Source organism: Megascapheus bottae, chromosome 21 (assembly GCF_031878675.1).
Source record: "Megascapheus bottae isolate mThoBot1 chromosome 21, mThoBot2.hap1, whole genome shotgun sequence".
Taxonomy (NCBI): domain Eukaryota; kingdom Metazoa; phylum Chordata; class Mammalia; order Rodentia; family Geomyidae; genus Megascapheus; species Megascapheus bottae.
The window spans coordinates 31,772,152-31,793,666 of record NC_143529.1 but is presented as its reverse complement, the minus strand read 5'-3'; the positions used below and the strand labels follow the sequence as shown (position 1 = coordinate 31,793,666).

Sequence of the window (21,515 nt, the reverse complement as noted above, 5' to 3'; positions counted from 1 at the left end):
ATTCTAAGTTTCTGTGCAATAGGATGAAAGCTTATCTTCATACAAAATCCTGAACACAGTGGCCCGATGAGTGAGAAAATGGATCTCTAAGCCTCCACTCCTCCACACAGTGAAATGCTATGCAACAATAAAAAGGATACTATAGACAGCACAACACAAGCTTCAAATGCACCTGGCTGAGCAGAAAACATAACACTAGTTCTGAACAGTTGCATATCATCTGATTCTGTGTGTACAACAAACTGGAAAAGAGAATCACTAGGAGGTGAGAGTAGATCCGCGATTCTATGAATTGAGAGTAAAGAGAGGACCAGAGTATGAAGGGGAAGCAGACAGGACTTGAAGCAGAAATGGAATTGGTTGGTATGCAGGGGCGGGTAAGAAATTATGAATGCATACATCTATAAGGGTAAGATTTATTGAGTGGAGATTTGAAGTTTTTTTTATTTTAGTGCATAAGCCCTCATTTCTGTTTGGAAGCTTGCAGTCTACTTAAAGTAGGTTCTTCTGTAAATATTACAATGCTGAGTAGCAGCTCCTAAGGAACAAGTACTAAGAGGAACACGGAGCACTAGAAACTCTGCAGGTGAAGTCATTGAAGAAGACATGGTTCGAGTCTGCAAGGATATCCTGAAGGGGGGAAATGCTAAGTGCCTGGGAACAGGGCCCACCAGCATCAGAGAGGGAGGGAGCAGAGATGCACTAATGACTGGACATGATTATCCCATTACAAATATGTATTATGGGACTTTAACTCTATAGAGCTAGAAGCAATTCTATAAAATGACATACAATGGGATTTCACTCATTTATCAGGAAGAATAACATGCAAGTTACAGGGAAATGGATGAACCTGGAAAACAATTATGTTAAAGTGAAGTCAGACTCAAAGGGACAAAGGTCACATGTCCTCATTTGCAGAAGTTTGATATCAGTTATAAACACGCATAAAATATACACTACGTCACATACATATGTATGTAATCTCCTTACCTAAAGTATGATATTTGCAAGGGAGGAATGCAATGAGGTAACTCCTTTAAGCATCCAACTTTACAGTTTAGCAACCTGTGTACCAGGAAGCTGAGACACATGGACCTCTCCCAGGAGAGGAGAGGTCAAGGGGAGACACATGGAAAGAAGAACAGTGAGTAAACTAAACCATAACCTTTGGTGGTACACAAGACAAAATGAAATCTGGTAACTTGGGGTGGTGAGTGGAATTACATGAGATGGGGAGATTAATGGGAGGCTAACATTAATCCAGCTGCACTGTCCTCATAAATGGTTATGTTGATAAAAAGTCCTTGCACGGCTACTTAAAGATAAATTAAATTTTTAATTAAAAAATAAAATTAAAACAAAGACACTGGAGCGTTCTGACCATCATGAGAGGCTTCAACAAGAAGGCGACTATAAACACGTTGGAAAAGAAGCCCTCAGATGGAATCAACCCAGCAGCCACCTTAACCTTCGAAAACAAGGAGAAAAAAAGATTCCCTTTGCTTAAACTACCTAGTCTATGGTATTTTGCTGTGGAAGCTTGAGTTGGCTGGCATAGTGATAGGAGAAAATCTTCCAAGACAGTACTGAGTTGTATCCAATCAGACTACACAGAGAAACCTCCTTGTCAAAAGACAGTGTCTAGGACCCAACCTCATCTTCACTCGTGAATACAAATGCATAACATACAGAGAGTTGAAAAAATAAAGTTTACTAGCATGAAGGATAGCCACAAGATAGATTACTTGGATATAGAAAACAAAGTAACTTCTTTGAAAATGAAAAAAGTCATTCATAGATTTCTTAATAAATTTGAAAACAAAATGGGTGAATGAATAGATGAGCAAACAAATTACTGAAGTAGCTTTGGACTTGGCACATATTCATTAGCAGACCGGGGGCTTAATTTCATTACAGATAAAATAAGGGAATTGAAGTGTATGATTTTTTTAAAGTTTCTTTCTTCTCTAATATTCTATCATTATTGAAATGCAAATACTAGAGGCAGACCTTTCTGACCATAGTTGCACTTGAATTGTATAGAGTTCTTTCGCTTTCATTTGTTCTTATTTGTATACTTATAGTGAAATAAAAATGTATTTGGCAAGAGCTAAGTGAAGCCTGAGAATAGTTTTCATGATATATTCTGCTTTCCTTCCAAGTGAGAAAACGTTAGCTGGCAACAGAAGTGAAATAACGATAGCTCTGGGTGTGACAAAACGACGAATTTAGCTAGTGGGCTCAGTCTGTGTGTGTGTGTGTGTGTGTGTGTGTGTGTGTGTGTGTGTGTGTGTGTCTGTGTGTGTGTGTGTGTGTTATTTTTCCTTGCACAGAGAAGGGAGTTCTTGTACAGGCTTTTGTAAAGACTACAAATAGAAAGTTCACAGTTTACAGTATCCTTTGGTTTCAACCTGGAATTATAAATCTCACAGTAGAAGATAGAATATCACAAATCCTTTCGTTTTCGACTCCTTTTCTTCAGATGCTGAGGTCAGGTTTATGGGCACTTCTTCAATAGGTGAAGTGAGACACACTGAAATTTGAAACTTAATATTAAAAGAAAAAAACATACTTGGTTCCCTACCCTGTGACTATAAATGACTTCTACTAATATTAGAAGATCTGAAGTCTTTAACTTCTGCACTGCCTAGGGATTCTGAACATTTGATTCTGCATCAAAGGTCTACCGGCTGAGATTTATTTGCTATGGCGGCTAACGTGACTAGCTAACTGAGCAGACAAAATGCTCCCTGCATCATTAAGGCCATTTTCCCAGAAGCTATTCTTCTAACTAAACAAAGGTTAAGGCAGGAAATTGAACAAATATGGCAGTTATCAGGCTATCACTTTTACCAATCAAGACCAAAAATAAATAAACAACAATAACTATCCTGCAACAAGTCCTTTAAGAAATTTAAGTGTTTCTGAAGTATGTAATAGACAAGGAAGAGGTCATATACTTTAGGAATATATTTTGGGGTTTTTTTTTAGGAATATATTTTGATGTGTTCGGTCTGTATGCTTTGTGTCTGATTACTGCAGTAATCCCCTCCATAATTTTCATTTGTGTGTGTGCATGTTTCTGAGTGTTAGATTGGGGCCCTTAAAATCTATTCTTCTCGAAGTTCAAGAATATTACCACTTCCAAATATGGAATCACCCAAGATGCTCATTTAATAACTCTTTTCTATGTTCCATACATTCTAGCTCTATTAATGGGATTGCTGCATTACTTCACTATTGAAGTTGCAGCACAGAAGGTCCCCAAGTGTGCCTGAGGAAGGTAAATATTTAGAGAGGAGATATTTGACATTATTTAATAGTTTGTTAAAATAGACAAGGGGGGGACAGGAGCATGGCCTCGTGGTAGAGTGCTTGCCTAGCATGCATGGAGCCCTGGGCTTGATTCCTTGGTTACCACATGCACAGAAAAAGCTGGAAGGGATGCTGCGGCTCAACTAGTAGAATGCTATCCTTGAGAAAGCTCAAGGATAGTGCCCAGGTCCTGAGTTCAAACCCCAGAACTTGCAAAAGAAAAAAAAATGGAGGAGTGGCAAGTTAGACGTCTAGAGAAATTTACAATTTAAAATTAGTAACCGGAGACAGGATTCAGGAGGTTTGGGATAGGGGAAAAAGCAATCCTCAGCTCATTACCCTATTTCTGTACCATTAGCTGTCATTTTCTACTTTATCTTACAGGCCCTCTCACCAGCTTTTAAGCTACTCTTTATCTCTTTAAGCTTTATCTGCGGTAACGTCTACTATTCCAGGAGCAAACTATGTTATGTGGTTGTTTTCTTTCCATTAAACTTTTTTACATTCTGAAGCTCTTTTAGCTTCACTTCCACGCTCTTCTCTGAGTGGTCTCCTCAATTTCTATTTGCCTTAACACTTTTACCCTGGCGATGGTGAGAAGCTGCTCTGGTTCTAGGGAAACTGAGAAGGAATAGCCACTCTCTGTGGCTGCAGTCTCCTTTCCCCACCACAGGCCCCAGCAGAGCACGGAGCCTGTGACTTCCCAGCCCTTGTGCAGCCTCTGTCCTCCACCCCACATCACCACCCTCAGGCACCTAGCAGGTGACAATCTACACAATTCTCCATGTCAAGATTTTGTCCCTGGGGAACCTTCCGGTTTCAACCATGTAGGCCTATTTTCTCAAAAATTAGTACCCACAGAATCCTCGTTTCACCCTCCTGAAAGGCCTCAAGTCTAAAAATATGACATCTAGGGCTTTCTTAAACTTGTGTTGGCATAGAGCAGACTCCAACCAACAGCCACTATGTAATAGAAAACAGGGAATAGTAGCTCTTTGTCAGTGGCCACAAAAATGCAGTCACAATTTTAAAAAAACTCTTGATGTATGGTGTAGGCCAGCACTGGTAATTATTTTCAGTTACCACTTCCTTTTATACAACTCCACAGATAGTCATCAAAGCAGGCGGTGTGGAGAAATAAATTGACATCCTTTTTCTCTGATATCCATTGAATCTAAATGATCACCTAGATCCATTTTTTAAGTTTTTAATTGCCGGGGTAATGTATAGATGGGTTACTGTTACATTTGCCAGGTAGTAAGTGCATTATTTCTCACACATTAATAACCCTTCTCATGTTTTTGTCCCCATTTCCCTCCCTCCACCCCCTCCCACCCATCTTGTTTTCCCCCCTTCGCTTTCCTATTTCAAATAAACAAATAAATGTACATACAATATGCCAGTTAACACTGGAATATTTCTACTGGAAGCTATTTAGGGCACTTTTAATAACTCTAGGATCATGTCATAACAAGGCTTTAGGAGCCTGGATCCTCTCTTTCCCTTTGTTGTGGTGGTGATGGTACTGAGGTTGAACTGGGGACCTTGCACTCTCGCTTAGATATTTTGCTCAAGGCTGGCACTCTTACCACTGGAGCCACACCTTGACTTTTGGCTGTTTGCTGCTTACTTGGAGATGAAATTCACAGATATTTCTCTTTTTTCATATATTTTTATTGTAATTAATAGAAGGGTTACATTATATTCACCAGACAGAAGGTGCATTAATTCACATACATTGATACCCTTTCTCATGTCTTTGTCCCCATTTCCCTCCCCAACCCCCGCCCCTCATCTTGTTTTCCCCCCTTCCCTATCCAACTTCAAATAACCAAATACGCATATATATATATATAATATATCAGATAACCAGGTGAAACACTGTATCAATATGAGATAACCAAGGGACAGCAAAAGAGATGAGATATAACATAGTACATTAAGGACAACAATCACTCATTATATGGCTGTTGTTTCTATATCCTGGAGGTCCTTTTATTTAGCATCTTTCTATATGGCCTTATGTATCTAGGTTTTGTTCTATTGTAAATCTGTGCTAGGAGAGCCCAAGGTTTCTACTGATTATGACAAATGAGGGAAACCATTGAGCCTATGTTCCTTTGAGTCTGGCTTACTTCACTTAATATGATTTTTTCTAAGTCTTTTCATTTCCTTACAAATGGGGCAATGTCATTCTTTCTGACAGCAGCATAGAATTCCATTTCACAGACATTTCCTCCCAGACTAACTTTAAACCATGATCCTCAGCATCCTGAGTAGCTGAGATTACAGGCATGAGCCACCAGCAATAAAATTTGATTGTCCTCCTCCTCCTCTCCCTCCCTCCCCTCTCTGGGATGGTTGTATAAGCACTATTCTCCTCCACAGACAGCCAAGTCATTGACTCCGGCTGGCTGCCTTTCAGGGCTCTGTTGACCTTACCAGTCTGTCTTTCCTTACATACATTTGCCACATTGTCCTGGATGTGTGCCTCAGTTTCCATCTGGTACCACAGCAGCTTTTGTCCTCCAGTTTTTCTTGGTCTTTGAGTTCTGAGTTGTTTTTTTTGTTTTTTCCATGTGGAGGGATGTCAGAATAACTTAAACCCTTCTGCCTACCCAGTAGCCCACTCTGATCTTCCCTTTGAGCCATTGGTTCACAGTGGATGAGCTGCCATCTCTCCCATGTTTAGGTTCTGATACAGGAGCCAGTGCATTGTCAGGTAACTCCTATACATGTTATACTTCTCTGTGAAGCCCCTGGTCCTCTTCACTTAGCCCTCCTGGTCCTGCTAACCCATCCTGTTAGTTCCTAGTTATTTGGTGCTTCATGTGGCTGATGTGTCTGAGGAGAGGTCTGTTATCTAATTAGTAAGTGATAAGAAAGCTCTTAGCTTTTGTATTTCTTTAATCTGGCCAGGTTACTCAACTGTTAGAAAAGCTACTTGGATACTTTTCCTTGATTTTGGTAATGTATTCCCAGTTCAGATATCATGATGTCTGATTCTTTGTCTATGTGGAGTTAATTTCTGCCATTCAGTTTGGTGATTTGGATACCTTGCTGCTTTATCTTTTCCATCATTCATTTTTCACTCTACTGAGTCCTCTGTGTGTCTACCCCAGATTAATCTCCTGGAAACAGAGGAAGGAGGCAGTATTGTCCTGCCAGAGCCGTGCACCCCAGTAGATCCATTTTATTTTTTAAAGGCAGGAAACATTTTGACGTTAACAATAAATTTTGCTTAATATATTATTAGATAAAATATCCCTCAGGTTCTAGGAATGGCCATGCCTTTCACTCTTCTTGCAAACTCTCTGAACAGCTACCCCCAAAGCAACATTTCAAAAATAATTATTAAACATTGGCAATAAAAAGGAAAGAAGCTGGAGTCTCAAGCATAAATAAGACTTTCATGCTGTGTGAATACTGAAATTATTTCAAAGAAATAACTGGGTACAAATGCAGCATACGTTCCAGAATGTTGTGCAGAATGATGGCATGCCCAAACTGATATAAAAATTGCTGTCTTCAGTGTCATTTACCCAAAGCACTAATCAGAGGAAATGTGACATGACTAAGACAATTTTGGTCCACAGTCTAGAAAAGGCATTTTCTTGAGAAAATAAAGAGGCAATTTTTTCTTCAGAAGCATTGTGAAATCAGCATTTTTATACCATCAAATTAAGAGACTTCACTCATCTCACATGGCCAAATGGTTGTTTTGTGAGAGGAACCCTCTTTCTCCTAAGATAAACCATAGGTACGTATTTGATCATACTCAACATTCAGATGTCTGGATTTTGAAGGCAAATGACATCTTATTCTGATGAGCATTTTTCCTAGAATGATTTCCTCACTGATTTTAGCTAACATCAAGAAAGATAAAAAAATACACAGGGAAAGTTAGAGTCCATCCTTTGGTAGCAATCTTGCTATAGTTTCCTTCTTGAACAGTATTGACCCCGTTTATGCATAAAACACTGAGGTATCTTGACTATACCATAAGCCAGTCTCCATTGTATAATGTTAACTAAATTTAACATACCCAAAACCGAAAACTGCTGGGTGAAGTGGCAATTACCTGTAAACCCAGCTCAGGAGATTGAGGAAGGAGTACCACGCCTTTGGAAATAATATCTTCTATCTCAAAGAGAAAGGAAGGAATGTGTAAGTAAATAAATGAATCAAGGGATGGAATCACAAACAAAGAGAATCAAAACAAATTTCTAAGTTGATAGCACACACAACATAAAATTATAATACAAAGTGACTACGTCTGGAAGAATTCTTATATGAAAGAACTTGTATAGGTTCCCCACTAAATTTGACATCAGGCTGAAAAATATATGATATTGCCAACAGAACAATAATGAAACAGAATGGGACCTTAAAATTTTTTGTACATCAGGATCTTCAAATCCTAAATCAATTTGCTGCCAAGATATACAAACATACACCTGCAAGTTATATGCAAGTGCTGGCTTCCTGTCTCAGTTTTTGTCTTGCAGTAATTTTCCTCCACGAGTACATATATCTTCATATTACAACCCAGAATAAATTCAGAGACACTTCATCTTCAAAAACTTAAAGGCAGAATTGGAAGGCACATACATCATGCTAGCTGCCTATCTTTTTTTTTCTTCTATGTCCTTGGTAAATTTTGTGACCTGCAGGATCAGGACAGTGGATGTTATTTTACAGAGGAATGGCAATTTGCATCATTTCAATAACTGGCCCTGGGTTCATGCGAATGAAAGTCTCTGAGTAGTTGTAGATTCTGGAGAGTTTTCCATGTAACTTTGCAATTGCTATGTGAACGTTCTCAAACCACTGTCACTCCTTTGCTGCTACCAAGCTCCGTCTTCTATTGAGGTTTCCATCTGCACCATGTGCAAAGAGAGCTATGCCCATCCTCCCTGCTGTGAGCCTACCATATTGTTGCAGAGGAAAGAGACCCAGACCTCTAAATAAGAGTGTAGGGAGCATTCCACTCTTTCCTGGTGCTCATCAAGTTATCTGAACAAGCAGACCCATATGTGTCCATGTGCTGAAAAACCTTGGGCTCCAGGAAACCTGAGTTGTCCCAGAATCTGAGCGTCAACCAGTAGTAATCTTGATACTTTAGAAATGTGAAAACTGTTTTAGTTTTTTTTTGTCTTCTTAATTCTTAAGATTCTTTATTTTTTTGACTTTTTTTGAATTTTTTATTGTAATTAATAAAAGGGTTACATGGTATTTGCCAGTTAGAAGGTGCATAAGGACTTCTCCAAAGCTTTCAATTATGGGCATTTTTTTTGCCAGTCCTGGGCTTGGGCTCAGGGCCTGAGCACTGTCCTTGGATTTTCTCAAGGCTTAGCACTCTACCACTTGAGCCTCAGCACCGCTTCCAGCTTTTTTCAATGTATGTGGTACCCAGGAATCGAACCCCGGCCTTTGTGCATGCTAGGCAAGCACTCTACCACTAGGCCAAACTCCTGGCCTCAAATATGGGCATTTTTAAGCCTCACAAATAAAAGCAAAAGACTCTGTGAAAACATAACCCCAAGTAATTAAAATCAGAAGGGTTCCTAACTCAGCAAGAATAAGTCCAAATATCTAACAAAATTTTTCTAATGATTATTTTTCTTCCTCAACTTTGCATAGTCAAAGCATCTAGCTAAGAATTAAAAACCTTTGGATAATTTTCATCAGAATATAAACCTTCATTCATATAATTTCATTTAATATGATCTTTTCTTGTCTGGTGTGGGGCTTGAACTCAGGGTCTGGGAGCTATCCCTGGGCCTCTTTGTCTTCAAGGGTAGGGTTCTACCAATTGAGCCACAGCTCCACATCCAGTTTCTGAGTAGGTAATTGGAGATAAGAGTCTGCCCAGGCCAGCTTCAAACCCTGATCCTGGCATCTCAGCCTCCAGAGTAGCTAGGACTATCGGTGTGAGCCACAGGCACCTAGGCTTTAATATAATCCTTGTAAGAATTTCTGTCTAGAGATCTGCAATAGAGCAAAACCTTGATACATAAGGCCATATAGTATGAAGCTAATTGAAAAGACCTCTAGGATATTGAAACAAAAGCCATACAATGAATGATTGTTGTCCTTAATGTACTATGTTATCTCTCATCTCTTTTGCTGTCCCTTGGTTATCTCATATTGTTACAGTATCTCACTTTGTTATCTGATATATTGGATTTATTTGCATTTGGTTATTTGAAATTGGATAGGGAAGGGGGAAAAACCAAGACGGGGCGGGGGGGGAGGGGAGGGTAATGGGGACCAAGACATGTGAAAGGGTATCAATATATGTGAATTAATGTACCTTCTATCTGGCAAATATCGTGTAACCCTTTTATTAATTACAATAAAATAAATAAATAAATAAGAATTTCTGTCTATCACCTCCTTTTTCTCCAGGCCTAGCAGCAAACAGAATTTCCCTTTCCAAGACTTAGAAAAAGTCATATTAAGTGAAGTAAGCCAGACTCAAAGGAACTTAGGCTCAATGGTTTCCCTCATTCGTCATAATCAGTAGAAACCTTGGGCTCTACTAGCAGAGATTTGCAATAGAGCAAAATCTTGATACATAAGGACATATAATGTGAAGCTAATTGAAAGGACCTCCAGGATACTGAAACAAAAGCCATATAATGAATGATTGTTGTCCTTAATGTACTATGTTGTCTCTCATCTCCTTTGCTGTCCCTTGATTATCTCATATTGGTATAGTATCTCACTTTGTTATCTGATATATTGAATTTATTTGTATTTGGATATTTGAAATTTGATAGGGAAGGGGGGAAAACCAAGACGGGTGGGGGGCGTGAAGGGGGAGGGAAACGGGTACCAAGACATGTGAAAGGATATCAATGTATGTGAATTAATGCACCTTCTATCTGGCAAATATCATGTAACCCTTTTACTAATTACAATAAAAAAAACCTTAAAAAAAAGAATTTCCCTTTCCATTTCTTGATCATGTATTGGTATCTTTCCCTTCTAGACATATTATATCTACAGACATCTGCCCCACTCCTGACTTAAAGAAAGCTCTTCATTTTTCAAGTTTGTTTTTCACTTGCTTGGAGACTTTCTTTCCAATTTCAACTCATTGTGGTTTATTCTGTATGTGATGTGTTTAAAATTTCAATCATGAGTTATTTTTCTGTTGTTTGAAATTATTACTTAATATTGTAGTTTCTGTTTTTAAGTTAACTTATTCAAATATTTATCTAAGATGGCCAAACAAACAAAGCAAACCCATACAATAATGAAGTAAAATAGACATTTTTACACTTCTAAGAAAACCAAAATCTACTCATCAAGCATCACATCAAGAGTGACTGCGGGAGGAGGGAAAGGAAGTGAGAAAAAAAGAGGAAAATAGAGATAAAGGCACATGGTAATTGTAAACTGACAAGCTTGAGCATTTAAGTTCCTTCTTTTGTTTCATTGCACTACACATTGCATACTTGAAATCTTTGTTGTGTCTACGGGCATTTTTTTTACTATGTTGGTCCAGGAAATTAAAGGTGGTAATTCCTGGGATCCTGGGGAGATATGTGTAGGAAATTGGAGATGAAGTGATTAAAAATATGTAGGACATTTCAAACATTTCTCCAAAGTTATTTTCATCTAAAAGGATTGACAGATTAAAAACAACTTAATTGGCTACTTTTGCTCTCTTTTTCAGATCTGCTTTGTAAATCTGGATGTAAAGAAGGATGCATGTAACACAGAGTGCCTACAGCAGGTAAACCTTGGGTCTTCGCCCTTTCCTGGAGCCCATTACCAACACCACTTGTGATTCCCTGTGGAATCACAGGGCAATGCCCAACCTACATTCCCTGCTCTGTTCTTCCTTCACATTCAAATACCCAACCAAAGATGATTATTTTGTCCAAGGTTTTTCTAAAGTCTGACCGTTGCCAACCAGCCTTTCTTCTGGCTGTATTTTACTTCTTTCTGCTTTCATTAAAGTTTGTATCTAACTTGGCTTTCTGGTCTGGGACTCATCTGGGACTTGATCTTTTGCATCTTACATCAGGTAAATTTCCCAAGCCCATATAAGGTTATATGGACCCTGATAGAAATTCCTGACAGCATATAAGCTCTTAAAAGTCTACTCAAGTTTTTGACACAGCTAATGTTGCACCATGGGAGAGAAATGATACAAAATTGTCATTTCATGCCCGTAGTTGAGGGAGTTGATCTTATCAATTGGTACAATACTGTTTAACATATAACAACATCCACTTTGCAGTCTTGATTATCATACAATAGAGCTCAAATTATTCCATCACTCAGTTCCACGTACTATCTCTCAGTGCTCAATTTTTCCATGCTCAGTACCTTCAACCCCACATTCTCATAATCTTTTCTTCTTTGGCAGTGCTGTACCAAATTTTCTTAAATCCAGTTGTCTGCTGAGATTATTCATCATAAATTTTTACCAAGCCCCGAGCACCGTCACCCACATAGTACAAAGAGAATCTTCAAAATGGCATTGTACATATCATTTTATTTGATGGAATTATTGTACAATGTCCATCAAAGAGAGAGCAGGGATTTCAGACTGTCTTCACTTCTGGTTTATAATGACCCACTGGATTAAATTTCAGAGGATTTAACATGTGCAGTCTTTTAGCACTGTGCTAAATGCATAGTCAAAATCAATGGTAGTCATTTTGTTATCAGTTTGTTTAGAACAGAAGCTTATTAGTACAGATTCGTTCAGCAAGAGAGACTTAAGAGGAGATTCTTTCCAAAGTATTGTTCATTTCACGGGTATGGTAGGAATTACCAAAAGTCTTCTTTGGGGAATTGAAAACTAGAGTTTGTAAAGCTTCAAGATTCTATGTTAATCTTAATTCTATGTTTTAATATTATATAATTTCTTCCAGGAATAGCCTTAGTAAAATATGCCATAGCCTGAGTCAATTATGCTATCAGTAGTGAGTTACAGAAATGAGTCACTTTTTCCTATAAATCATTCTGGAGATAATATTTTGGAAATGAATAGAAACCATCTAAACTAAGAAAGCTTCTTGTTTTACAGAAATTGGTCAATGTTTCTCCAGATCTTCCAAAACTCATCAGCTCTATGAATGTACAACAGCCAAAGGAAAATGAGATTGTCCTCTTAAGTGGACTGGCATCTGGAAATCTCCAGGCCGACTTTGAAGTTTCACAGGTAAGAAGCACGATAAACTCATCATTTACGTTGTCTGTAGTCTGCTGAGTACAACTTGATATAAACTCAAAAGAGAGGTAATGCCTACCAACTCTTATAAGAGCCTAAGACTCCACACTCCACAATGTCTTTGTATCTGGTAAGAGTCACCACATATATTTCTCCCAGAGTTTGACAGAGCTTGAATTTGCAATTGAAATTCTTATTGTCTTCTCAAACTCTTGATCAAGAGCAGACAAACTGGGCACTGGATGTTTAGCTTCATTTTCCACAAATCTAACTGAATCAAACACAGTTCCCTCAGAGAAACAGCATTAGAATTAGATTCATACCATATGACTTCAGAATCCCACAGCATGATCCTTCTGGTGTCACCTTCTCCTTGGAAAACACCAAACTAGACAAGTTAGTAAATAAAGAATAATTATCAGAACGACAGGAGGCTGAGATCAAAAGGATCTCAAATCTAGGCCAGCATTTGAGGACAGAAATTCTCAAGATCCTATCTCAATGGAAAAAGCTTGATACCGGGGTATGTGCCTGTCATTCTGCCTATATAGAGAAGCATAAATGGGAGGACCAGGCATGTCTGGGGGAAAAAATCGAGAACCTATCTCAAAAGTAGGCAGAGGAGGAGAAAAAGCTGGCATTGTGACTTGAGTACTATATGCAGATCTGCCTAGAAAGTACAAAACTGCTTTCAATCCCATATCTCTTTCTCTCTCTGCCTCTCTCTCTCTCTCTCTCTGCCTCTCTCTCTCTCTCTCTCTTACACACACACACACACACACACACACACACACACACACACACACACAATCCAGGCCAAGGGATGATGAGAAAGGACTTTGCTGACTCCCAAAGGAGAAAATAAATTCCAACTAAAATCGCTTTTCTTATCTTTGAACACACTAATGTTCCTTTCTGTTATAAAATTGTCATAAACTAGTTATTTTAAAAGTATGTAGGTAAAGTTGTTCTAACTATAAAAGAGAACGTAGACTTTATTGCTTTATGACACTAATATATATATTTTAATTAACATGCTCTGCTTTTCCTGTTTTTAGTAACTGCAGATATTACTGGAAAATTCCAACTTCTTTCCAACATCCCAGTGAAAATTCAGATTGGCATAATTGCCTTGACCTTTACTTGAACTTGCTAGACTCTAATTAACCTAAGTCACATTCTTAATTCAACATGATAGAAAATTGGCTTACACATGAAGAGAATATATTTTCTCATACAACTAAACAAATCCAGCACATAGATTTGAGCAGCGCCACCAGGTCTGGCTTTTTCTCTTGTACCCCCTGTCCTGCTTTCTCCCTCTGTACCCCATGTCAGCAATGCTTCCCCCAAGGAGCTAATCTCATTTTGGGATCCAGTTCTGTAAAGAATCTCTTCCAGGAGAAAAGTATCCTTGAGTCCTCTGGGTTCTCATGTACTTTTCCCCAGACCCTTCACCATGGTCTGGGGAATTCATTGTTCAGATTCAGTAAACCCAAGTCATATGGTCACCCCTGGTGTTCAAAATGAATTTATTCCAAGTGACTTGCTCAAGCAGGAAGTGGGATAGAAAGTAGTGCCTTGAATTTTTCACTGGAAGCCATTTCTCCTAGAATTATTCTGCTTAGGATACTCGATTAAAGGTTGACAGAGGAACACAAATGTATGCAAAGAAAAAGTAAAGTACTTCAGGAAATAACAAAATGAAAAATTAATATGAATGGGTACATATTCCCTTGTGTGGTCACATGCTTACTACTAAAATACATATATTCAGACTCAAATACTCCCAAATGGGAAGTTCACCAATTTTAGACCCAGATAGCTTCAAACATGGGTAAGCATAAGAATCCCGAATCATTTTTAGGAGGTGGGCATTTTTAGGATTAGGCAGCCAGTGGATGCCCTATCTTTAGCCAGTGGATGCCCTATCTTCACAAACTTTAGTCTCTTTCTCTTCCTGATTCTATATCTTGGCTGACTTTTCTGAGCAATTAATTTAGAAAAGGTATCTGGATAATACTTTCTCAGCCTGTTTCAGATGGAAAGCTTTCTATTAAAAAAAAATGCCTCTTTACAATTTCGCAACCCAAGAATGCCTTTTCCTAAGACTCGGGGCCAGCTCTTCAGAAACAGCCCTTAAGGAAGTAGGTGTGCCATCCTCTAGGCTCTGGGGAAGAATTAGAACTTAACTTCTGCAGGCTTACCCACTCTAATGTGAATGTCCCCCCTGTCATGAAGGTGAAAGTAACCTCTGCTTCTCTTTGGTAAAGCCAATTAACAAACATAGATAGCCTAGAATCTTTTCAGCCCTATTCATATAAACCCTAATATCTTTTATTCCATACAGATTTTATCCTTGTCTCCGTAGGCTTATCAACCAATTATTCATTGAATTTTACCCAATTCACTTTCTGTTTTGACAAGGAAATATTATTATATAAAAGAAAATACAATAAAATTGAAAAATCATGTGACACAGCCAGTCTAATTTCTGTACGTCAAACTCTCTCCTACATGTCACATACTCTGATAACACTTGAATTTTTTTCAGCAACAGAAGCCCAGAAAGTGTTTCAAATATCTCAATGATCCCACTGCTTTTAACAGAACAAGTTAATGGAAAGGACACAGTCAGAAGCAAGAATGCTTCCTTCTGTCTCTTCAACAGGTGAATGAATGCCTTCTTTTCTCTCTGTTTTTAGTGCCCTTGGCTGCCAGACATCTGCTTGGTCCAGTGTGCAAGAGGAAACAGAGCCAACAGTACCAACTGCATCATCTTTGAAATCAACAAATTCTTGATTGGTCTGGAACTGGTGCAGGAACGACAGCTCCACGTGGAGACAAACGTCCTGAAACTGGAGGAGGACACAAACTGCTCCCTGTCCTCCATTGAAGAAGACTTTCTCACTGCCTCTGAGCACTTGGAAGAGGAAAATGAGGTGGAAGAAAGTAGGACTGGTAAGGGAATTTCCCAAATCAATAAATCCCCAACTCAGTCACCCTCTAAAAATGTCTGGGTGAGAGTTCAAAACAGTTCCAGGCCAGGGAAGGACAGCAAAGCTGCTGACTTAATGGATGGAGAGAGGGTGACTCTTAGAAGATACTTCAGGGATGCAGAAGGAAATCTGGGTGTGTTTACACAGAAATCTTCTTACCTGCCCAGAGGTAGGGGTTAGCGCCTACAACTTCTACAAAAGCCTTTTATTAGTTGGAGCCAAGTTGGACTGGCCTGGTTTTGGATCTCAAAGCTGTCACATGGAAGCCCACATATACATGGGATTGTATACGTGATCATTTCAATCCTGGCTTTCTTGTCAGTATTCTAAGAGTACCATCAGCCTATAGGTAATGATGAATAGGAGAACAGAAGGAAATAGCCCATGACTTGATGCAGCTCTTTCTCTTGACTTCTATTAGAGTCCAATGAATGGGTTCCTCTTCCTTACCCATGACCACAAAGGAAAAGATACTCAGATTTATTGCCATCACTCCTTGACCTGACCTATGCAAACCCCAGAGCAAATCTTTGCCACTGTGGAGTTTGCTCTATACACACTCCCTGCTTCCTCTCTATCCATCTGAAGCATTTGAGATACAATTGCTTGTGACCACCTTTCAGCTACTAGACATTTGCATTTGGGTCTGGCATGGAAACCCGTGGTGTTGGATGGATGTCGTGATGAAATGCTTTCGTATCTATTTTTCTTCTTTTCCTGTGTTTTGATGGGTATCGAGTGCTTTTACATTTGGGGTTCATTTTGACATGTCCATATGTACATAAATATTCCTTGACCAGACTCCTTATTTTGATCACTCTTACTCATTCCTCTTTCCTTTCCCAAACCAATTTCAATTAGGTTTGTTGACCTATTTTGCACATGTGCATATAAAATATTTTGGCCAGGTTCACCCTCCTTTACCTCTCATTTGCCCTTCTCTATCCAACTAAGACATATACCACAACAGGACCTGTTTTGCATTCTTGCTATGTATTTTTAACATCTGCTGATTGTTCAAAGGGCATTTCTTTGTGTGCTTAGCACATTATTCTAATCAGATTGAACTCCTCCTTTACTCTTACTTTCCTCATCCTCTCTGACTCAGGTCATTTAATAGCTTCGGTTAGATTTGCTTTTCTGAAGAAATCATTCACAAAGCTCTGTTTAAAGGGGAAGAAAGATATTTGGTATTTTATTTCCATTTTAGAAAGCAATTATTTTTTTAGACCCACAGACATTTACTGTCCGAAAAGTAATTGTGGCTCTCATTTCTTCTTTATTAGGTTCTGAAAACCTAAAGATATCAGCCAATGTTTTGGAAAGCAGAAAGCCATGGGAAACTTCCCAGCAAGAATGGAATCACAACAAGGAAAAATTGCTTTGTGAGCTGAAAGACAAATACTTTAGCAAACACGATATGACGTTGATTAAATCAGAGCGATCTCTGGAAAGCATAGCAGAGAACAAAGTCTTACAGAAGGTAGATCCTTCAGTCACACCATCACAGTGGAAAGATGAAGCAATGGGGAATGAGCAGCCAGCCACAAACTATCATTATCCAGAAAAATGTAAAGATCAAATAGAAAAAGCTCAAACGCTGTCCAGTCCAACTGATGCTTATTTTACCATGATGGGTAAGAAAGATGTACCTTCTGCTTTTGGCTCTGCCACTGAGAAAAGTAGTAACTTACACCCAGGGCGCCATGAACACAGAAGAAAATCACTTCCTTCTCTCCAAGATGGAGAAGCCACCACTGGAGAGTATGCGACAAATTTGGCTGAATCTGTGCTACAAGATGCATTTATTAGACTGTCTCAGTCTCAGCCTGTACTACCCCAGGAATCCGCAGTCCATGTTCCTGTAGGAAGTCCTGTACTTTCCAGTGTCTATGCTACAAAAGATATAGTGGTGCCACGCTCATGGGATGAGCTTCCCAAAATTGTCATTGTGCAGAGTCCAGATGGAGGTGATGTGGCTTCAGAGCCAGGGAGTACTTCCTGGCTGGAGATAGAAGGCTCTGTAGAGAGCTCCGGCCTCCCGTCTGGAGAGAAGGCCAGCAGACACCCTCAGAATACTCTAGAAGTAGCATTAGCTTGTGCAGCCACTGTGATCGGAACCATCTCCAGTCCACAGGCCACAGAAAGACTCACGATGGAGCAACAATCCCTGGGATCAAGCTGCTCACTAAAAGGCAGAGAGGCACTACAGGCTCACTTATCTCCAGGACTCCAGGAACCTTCTGTCACCAAATACTCTTTCCCATCTGCTCTCTGTGGCATGACACAAGTAGCTAGTGCCATCGCTGTCTGTGGCCTGGGTGACAGAGAAGAGGTGGCATGCTCCACCAACTGCAGTGGCCTCTTGCCTACAGCTGGAGCTTCGGAAGAAACGGGAAAGAATATGGAGCTGGGAAAGGAAGGCATTGCTGAGGTTCTGCTCAGGGAGGCAGCTCTGGTGTTAGCAAGGCCAGATGCCTACGGCAGCATCGGGGACCTTGTGGAATCCGTGGACAGAAGAATCAGAGCAGTGGCTTCTACACCTCAGACTCTGTGCTCAGAAAATCTCCTCAGACATGAACTGGCACACACCCTGTCCAATATCATCCTCAAGTACTCCTTTGATGAAGCTCACCAGAAAAATAAAATGATCTGCCGCAGCCAGGGCAGCCATCCCTCTGAAACTCTGGATGCATTAATGGAAAGTACAACTCAACTGCTCCACGATGTAATGTGTTTCACGGTCCAGAAGATGAGCCATCTTGAACGTCAGGGCCTGAGTCCCAGTGTCCTCTCTAAGGAAAGCATCCCATGGAAGGAGACAGAATCCCTAGGCTGCCAGCCTTTTGATCAAGCCACTGGTCAAACCTGGGCAAAAGCCACAGAATGCAATATTGGTCATCCACTTAGCGATCCACACAGCCCCAATTGCATCTTCCATGATCCCGTGGATGAAATGCATTCAAAGCAGGACAAGAGTGGAGCAAGTCCAGGACTGTGCAAGAGCCCCACACAACACTGTGGATTGTCGTGTAGTCACAGAGAGCTCGATGCTGCAGCTACTAAAACATCCTCGGAGGAAACGGATCTGAGAAGGCTGGTGGGAGAGGATGCTCAGAACCTTTGTGGGATACCCAGTCTTGGTGAAAATGAACGCAGAGCCTCTTCGGAAGCAGAATGGCTGCGCACAGAGAGCAAGGGGAGAGGCAGCTCCCACGATACCCAAAGCAGTGTGCACCGCAGCGTCACACCTCCAAACAACGAGGCCCACGTGAACTTGTCCACATTAGGAGATGAACTGGTGTTTCCGGCTTCCTCCATGCCTCAGGCCAAGCACGCAGACATCTACTGCATCGCAGACTTCGCCGAAGACTTAGCCGAGACCGTGGTGTCCATGGCAACTGAAATCGCAGCAATCTGCCTTGACAACTCCAGGGGAAAACAGCCCTGGTTTTGCGCCTGGAAAAGGGGGACCGAATTTCTGGTGACGCCCAATGTTTCCTGCCGCTCCTTGAAGAGGAAAAAGGAAGGCCAGGGCGGGGTGAGTGCGGTGAGGAAGCACAAACCCCCTCGGCTCAGTGAGATCAAGAGGAAGACGGATGAGCATCCTGAGCTGAAAGAGAAGTTGATGAACAGGGTGATGGACGAATCCGTGAACCTCGAGGACGTCCCCGAGTCCGTGAATAGTTTTGCCAGCGAAGTGGCAACCAAGATCATGAACCTAAGCGAATTCTCCATGGTGGATGGCGCGTGGCAAGCCCAGAGCTGTGCCCGGAATCGGCTGTTGGGAGGTGACAGGTGGAACCGGCTGAAAGCCTCTAGCTGTGAGAGCATCCCCGAAGAAGACTCCGAAGCCAGGGCCTTTGTGCACAGCCTGGGCTTCGCGCACACCCTGAGCCAGCCCGCGAGCAGAGCCAGCTCCGTCTCCAAACAGTCCAGCTGCGAGAGCATCACCGAGGAGTTTTCCAGGTTCATGGTGAACCAGATGGAGAACGAGGGGCGCGGGTTTGAGTTGCTGCTGGATTACTACGCAGGCAAGAATGCCAGCAGCATCCTGAGCGCCGCCATGCAGCAGGCCTGCAGGAGGAGCGAGCACCTGGGCGTGAAGCCCGGCTGTCCCTCCAAGCAGTCCAGCACCGAGAGCATCACCGACGAGTTCTACCGGTACATGCTCCGAGACCTGGAGAGGGACAGGGGCGCACCCACGTCCAGGCGGGGCAGCCACGACTGGAGCTCGGGCTTGCTGTCCCCGGGGCTTCGCGCCCCTCTCTGTTACCGGCAGTCCTCCATGCCCGACAGCCGGGCCCCGGGCTCCAGGCTGACCGTGAACCCGCCCGTCAAAGCCAACTCCTTCGACGGCTTTGCCCACAACTGCCCGCAAGACATCCTCAGCGTCCACCCGGTGGGCAGCTCGTCCTCCGCCGGCCTCTGCAAATCCGACTCGTGCTTGTACCGGAGAGCGGGGAGCGATCAGGTCACCGCCATGCTCATCCACGACACGTGGGCCAGCTCCATCGAAGCCCTTATGCGGAAGAACAAGATCATCGTGGGCGAGGCCCACGCTGGGGACACCGCGCCCCGTCCCTGCGCCTCGCAGGCCCAGAGGGACTCCAACAGATCCGGCCCAGCCAGGGCGCACGGCGGGCCCTCTCTGCTCGGCCAGGACTCAGTTGACGGCCCAAGGAAGGACTCTGTGGCCGAAGGGCCATTTCCAAGCAGAATGGCTCCTTTTCCCCAGAGGGAGGGTTGCAGCTCCCTCGAGCCCGGCAGGCGCGCGCTGGGCCCCAGGGACGTGCCTGTCATCCACATCCAAACAGACCCGAGGGAAGAGGAGGCCGAGGAGAACCATGCTGTCCTAGCCAGATGCGCTCCGCTGGAGGAAAGCACAGAGCAGCTGGAAGAGGAAAAGGCCCCGGCTGTGGACAGGGCTCAGGACACAGTTGCATACACCTGCCAAGCTCAGAGGTAAGCGAATCACCTCTCAAGCTGGATGGGTGACAAGTCACTGTGGTTTGCTTATCTTTAGTAGTTATTCCAAATGTCGGATATATAAGCACTTTATTGGTACCAGAACTAGAAACCATCTCTGTCACCTCTGAGTGTTCGTAGACACTAGTAAGTGTGGTCGATTAGGAGTAAATGACCTTTTAAGTTCCAGCACAAATGGAGCTTATTTATATAGCAGAGAAAATAAAGTAGCATTCTTCTCAGTAAAGCTAACGAATAACGCCATCGTTGGCTACATTTTGAGATGTGTTCATGGTGGTTTTCAAGCAAAAAGCAGTTCTTTACTAAAAATTTGTTAGATGTGAGTCACTGTAGGTATTGGAATTTGAAATAAATACTTGGGCAAATTTCCTCCAGTGTTTTTCATAGTTGTTTCCTCCCCAAATTTCATTAGCTTCAATTGGTTGCATGTGGGGGCTCATTTAGACATTTCTCTATATGCATACCTGCATCTTCATCAGACACATCTTCCTCCATCACTCTCCCTCACCTCCCGTTCCCTTCACACTTCAGTTTCCACACTGTTTCCTTTTGACTGTGTTCATTCTCTCTGCCCTCCCTGTTCAACTTCTCCCTGCACACCACTAACCTTCCACTGCACAGCGCATGTCTTGCATTTCTTGCATTCTTTTTTAAATGTAATTTTATTGTCAAGGTGATGTACAAAGAGGTTACAGTTACATACATAAGGTAGTGAGTGTGTTTCTTGTCAAACATAGTTACTCCCTCCCTCATGTTTCTCCCACTTTCCCGCCTCCTCACACCCTCCCACAAGTTGTAAAGTTCATTTCTAGCATAGTGTCTTCCTGTTTCCTTGATTCTCCCTTTGTCCTTTGTCTGGCTGTTTTTGTTTTTTCCCTTCCCTTCTCTAATTCAGGTAAATGTGTATACAATAAACAGGGTACAAATATCAAATATAGTAACAATAGGGGCTAAACAATAGGGGGAAATCAAAAAGCAATAACAAAAGAAATAAGAAAAAATTTCACTGTACA

At 41.6% G+C, this 21,515-nt stretch overlaps 1 protein-coding gene across 4 annotated transcripts in view; it reads left to right on the top strand.

Moving 5' to 3' along the window:
- Sphkap (SPHK1 interactor, AKAP domain containing) overlaps positions 1 to 21,515 on the top strand; it is a 135,872-nt gene that overhangs the window by 83,448 nt on the left and 30,909 nt on the right. For all 4 annotated transcript variants that reach the window (XM_090354953.1, XM_090354952.1, XM_090354954.1 and 1 more), the window contains 4 exons: positions 11,006 to 11,065; positions 12,371 to 12,505; positions 15,220 to 15,475; positions 16,800 to 20,478. In XM_090354953.1, coding sequence (XP_090211079.1) covers positions 11,006 to 11,065; positions 12,371 to 12,505; positions 15,220 to 15,475; positions 16,800 to 20,478 — 4,130 coding nt within the window. The remainder of the gene's footprint in view (positions 1 to 11,005; positions 11,066 to 12,370; positions 12,506 to 15,219; positions 15,476 to 16,799; positions 20,479 to 21,515) is intronic.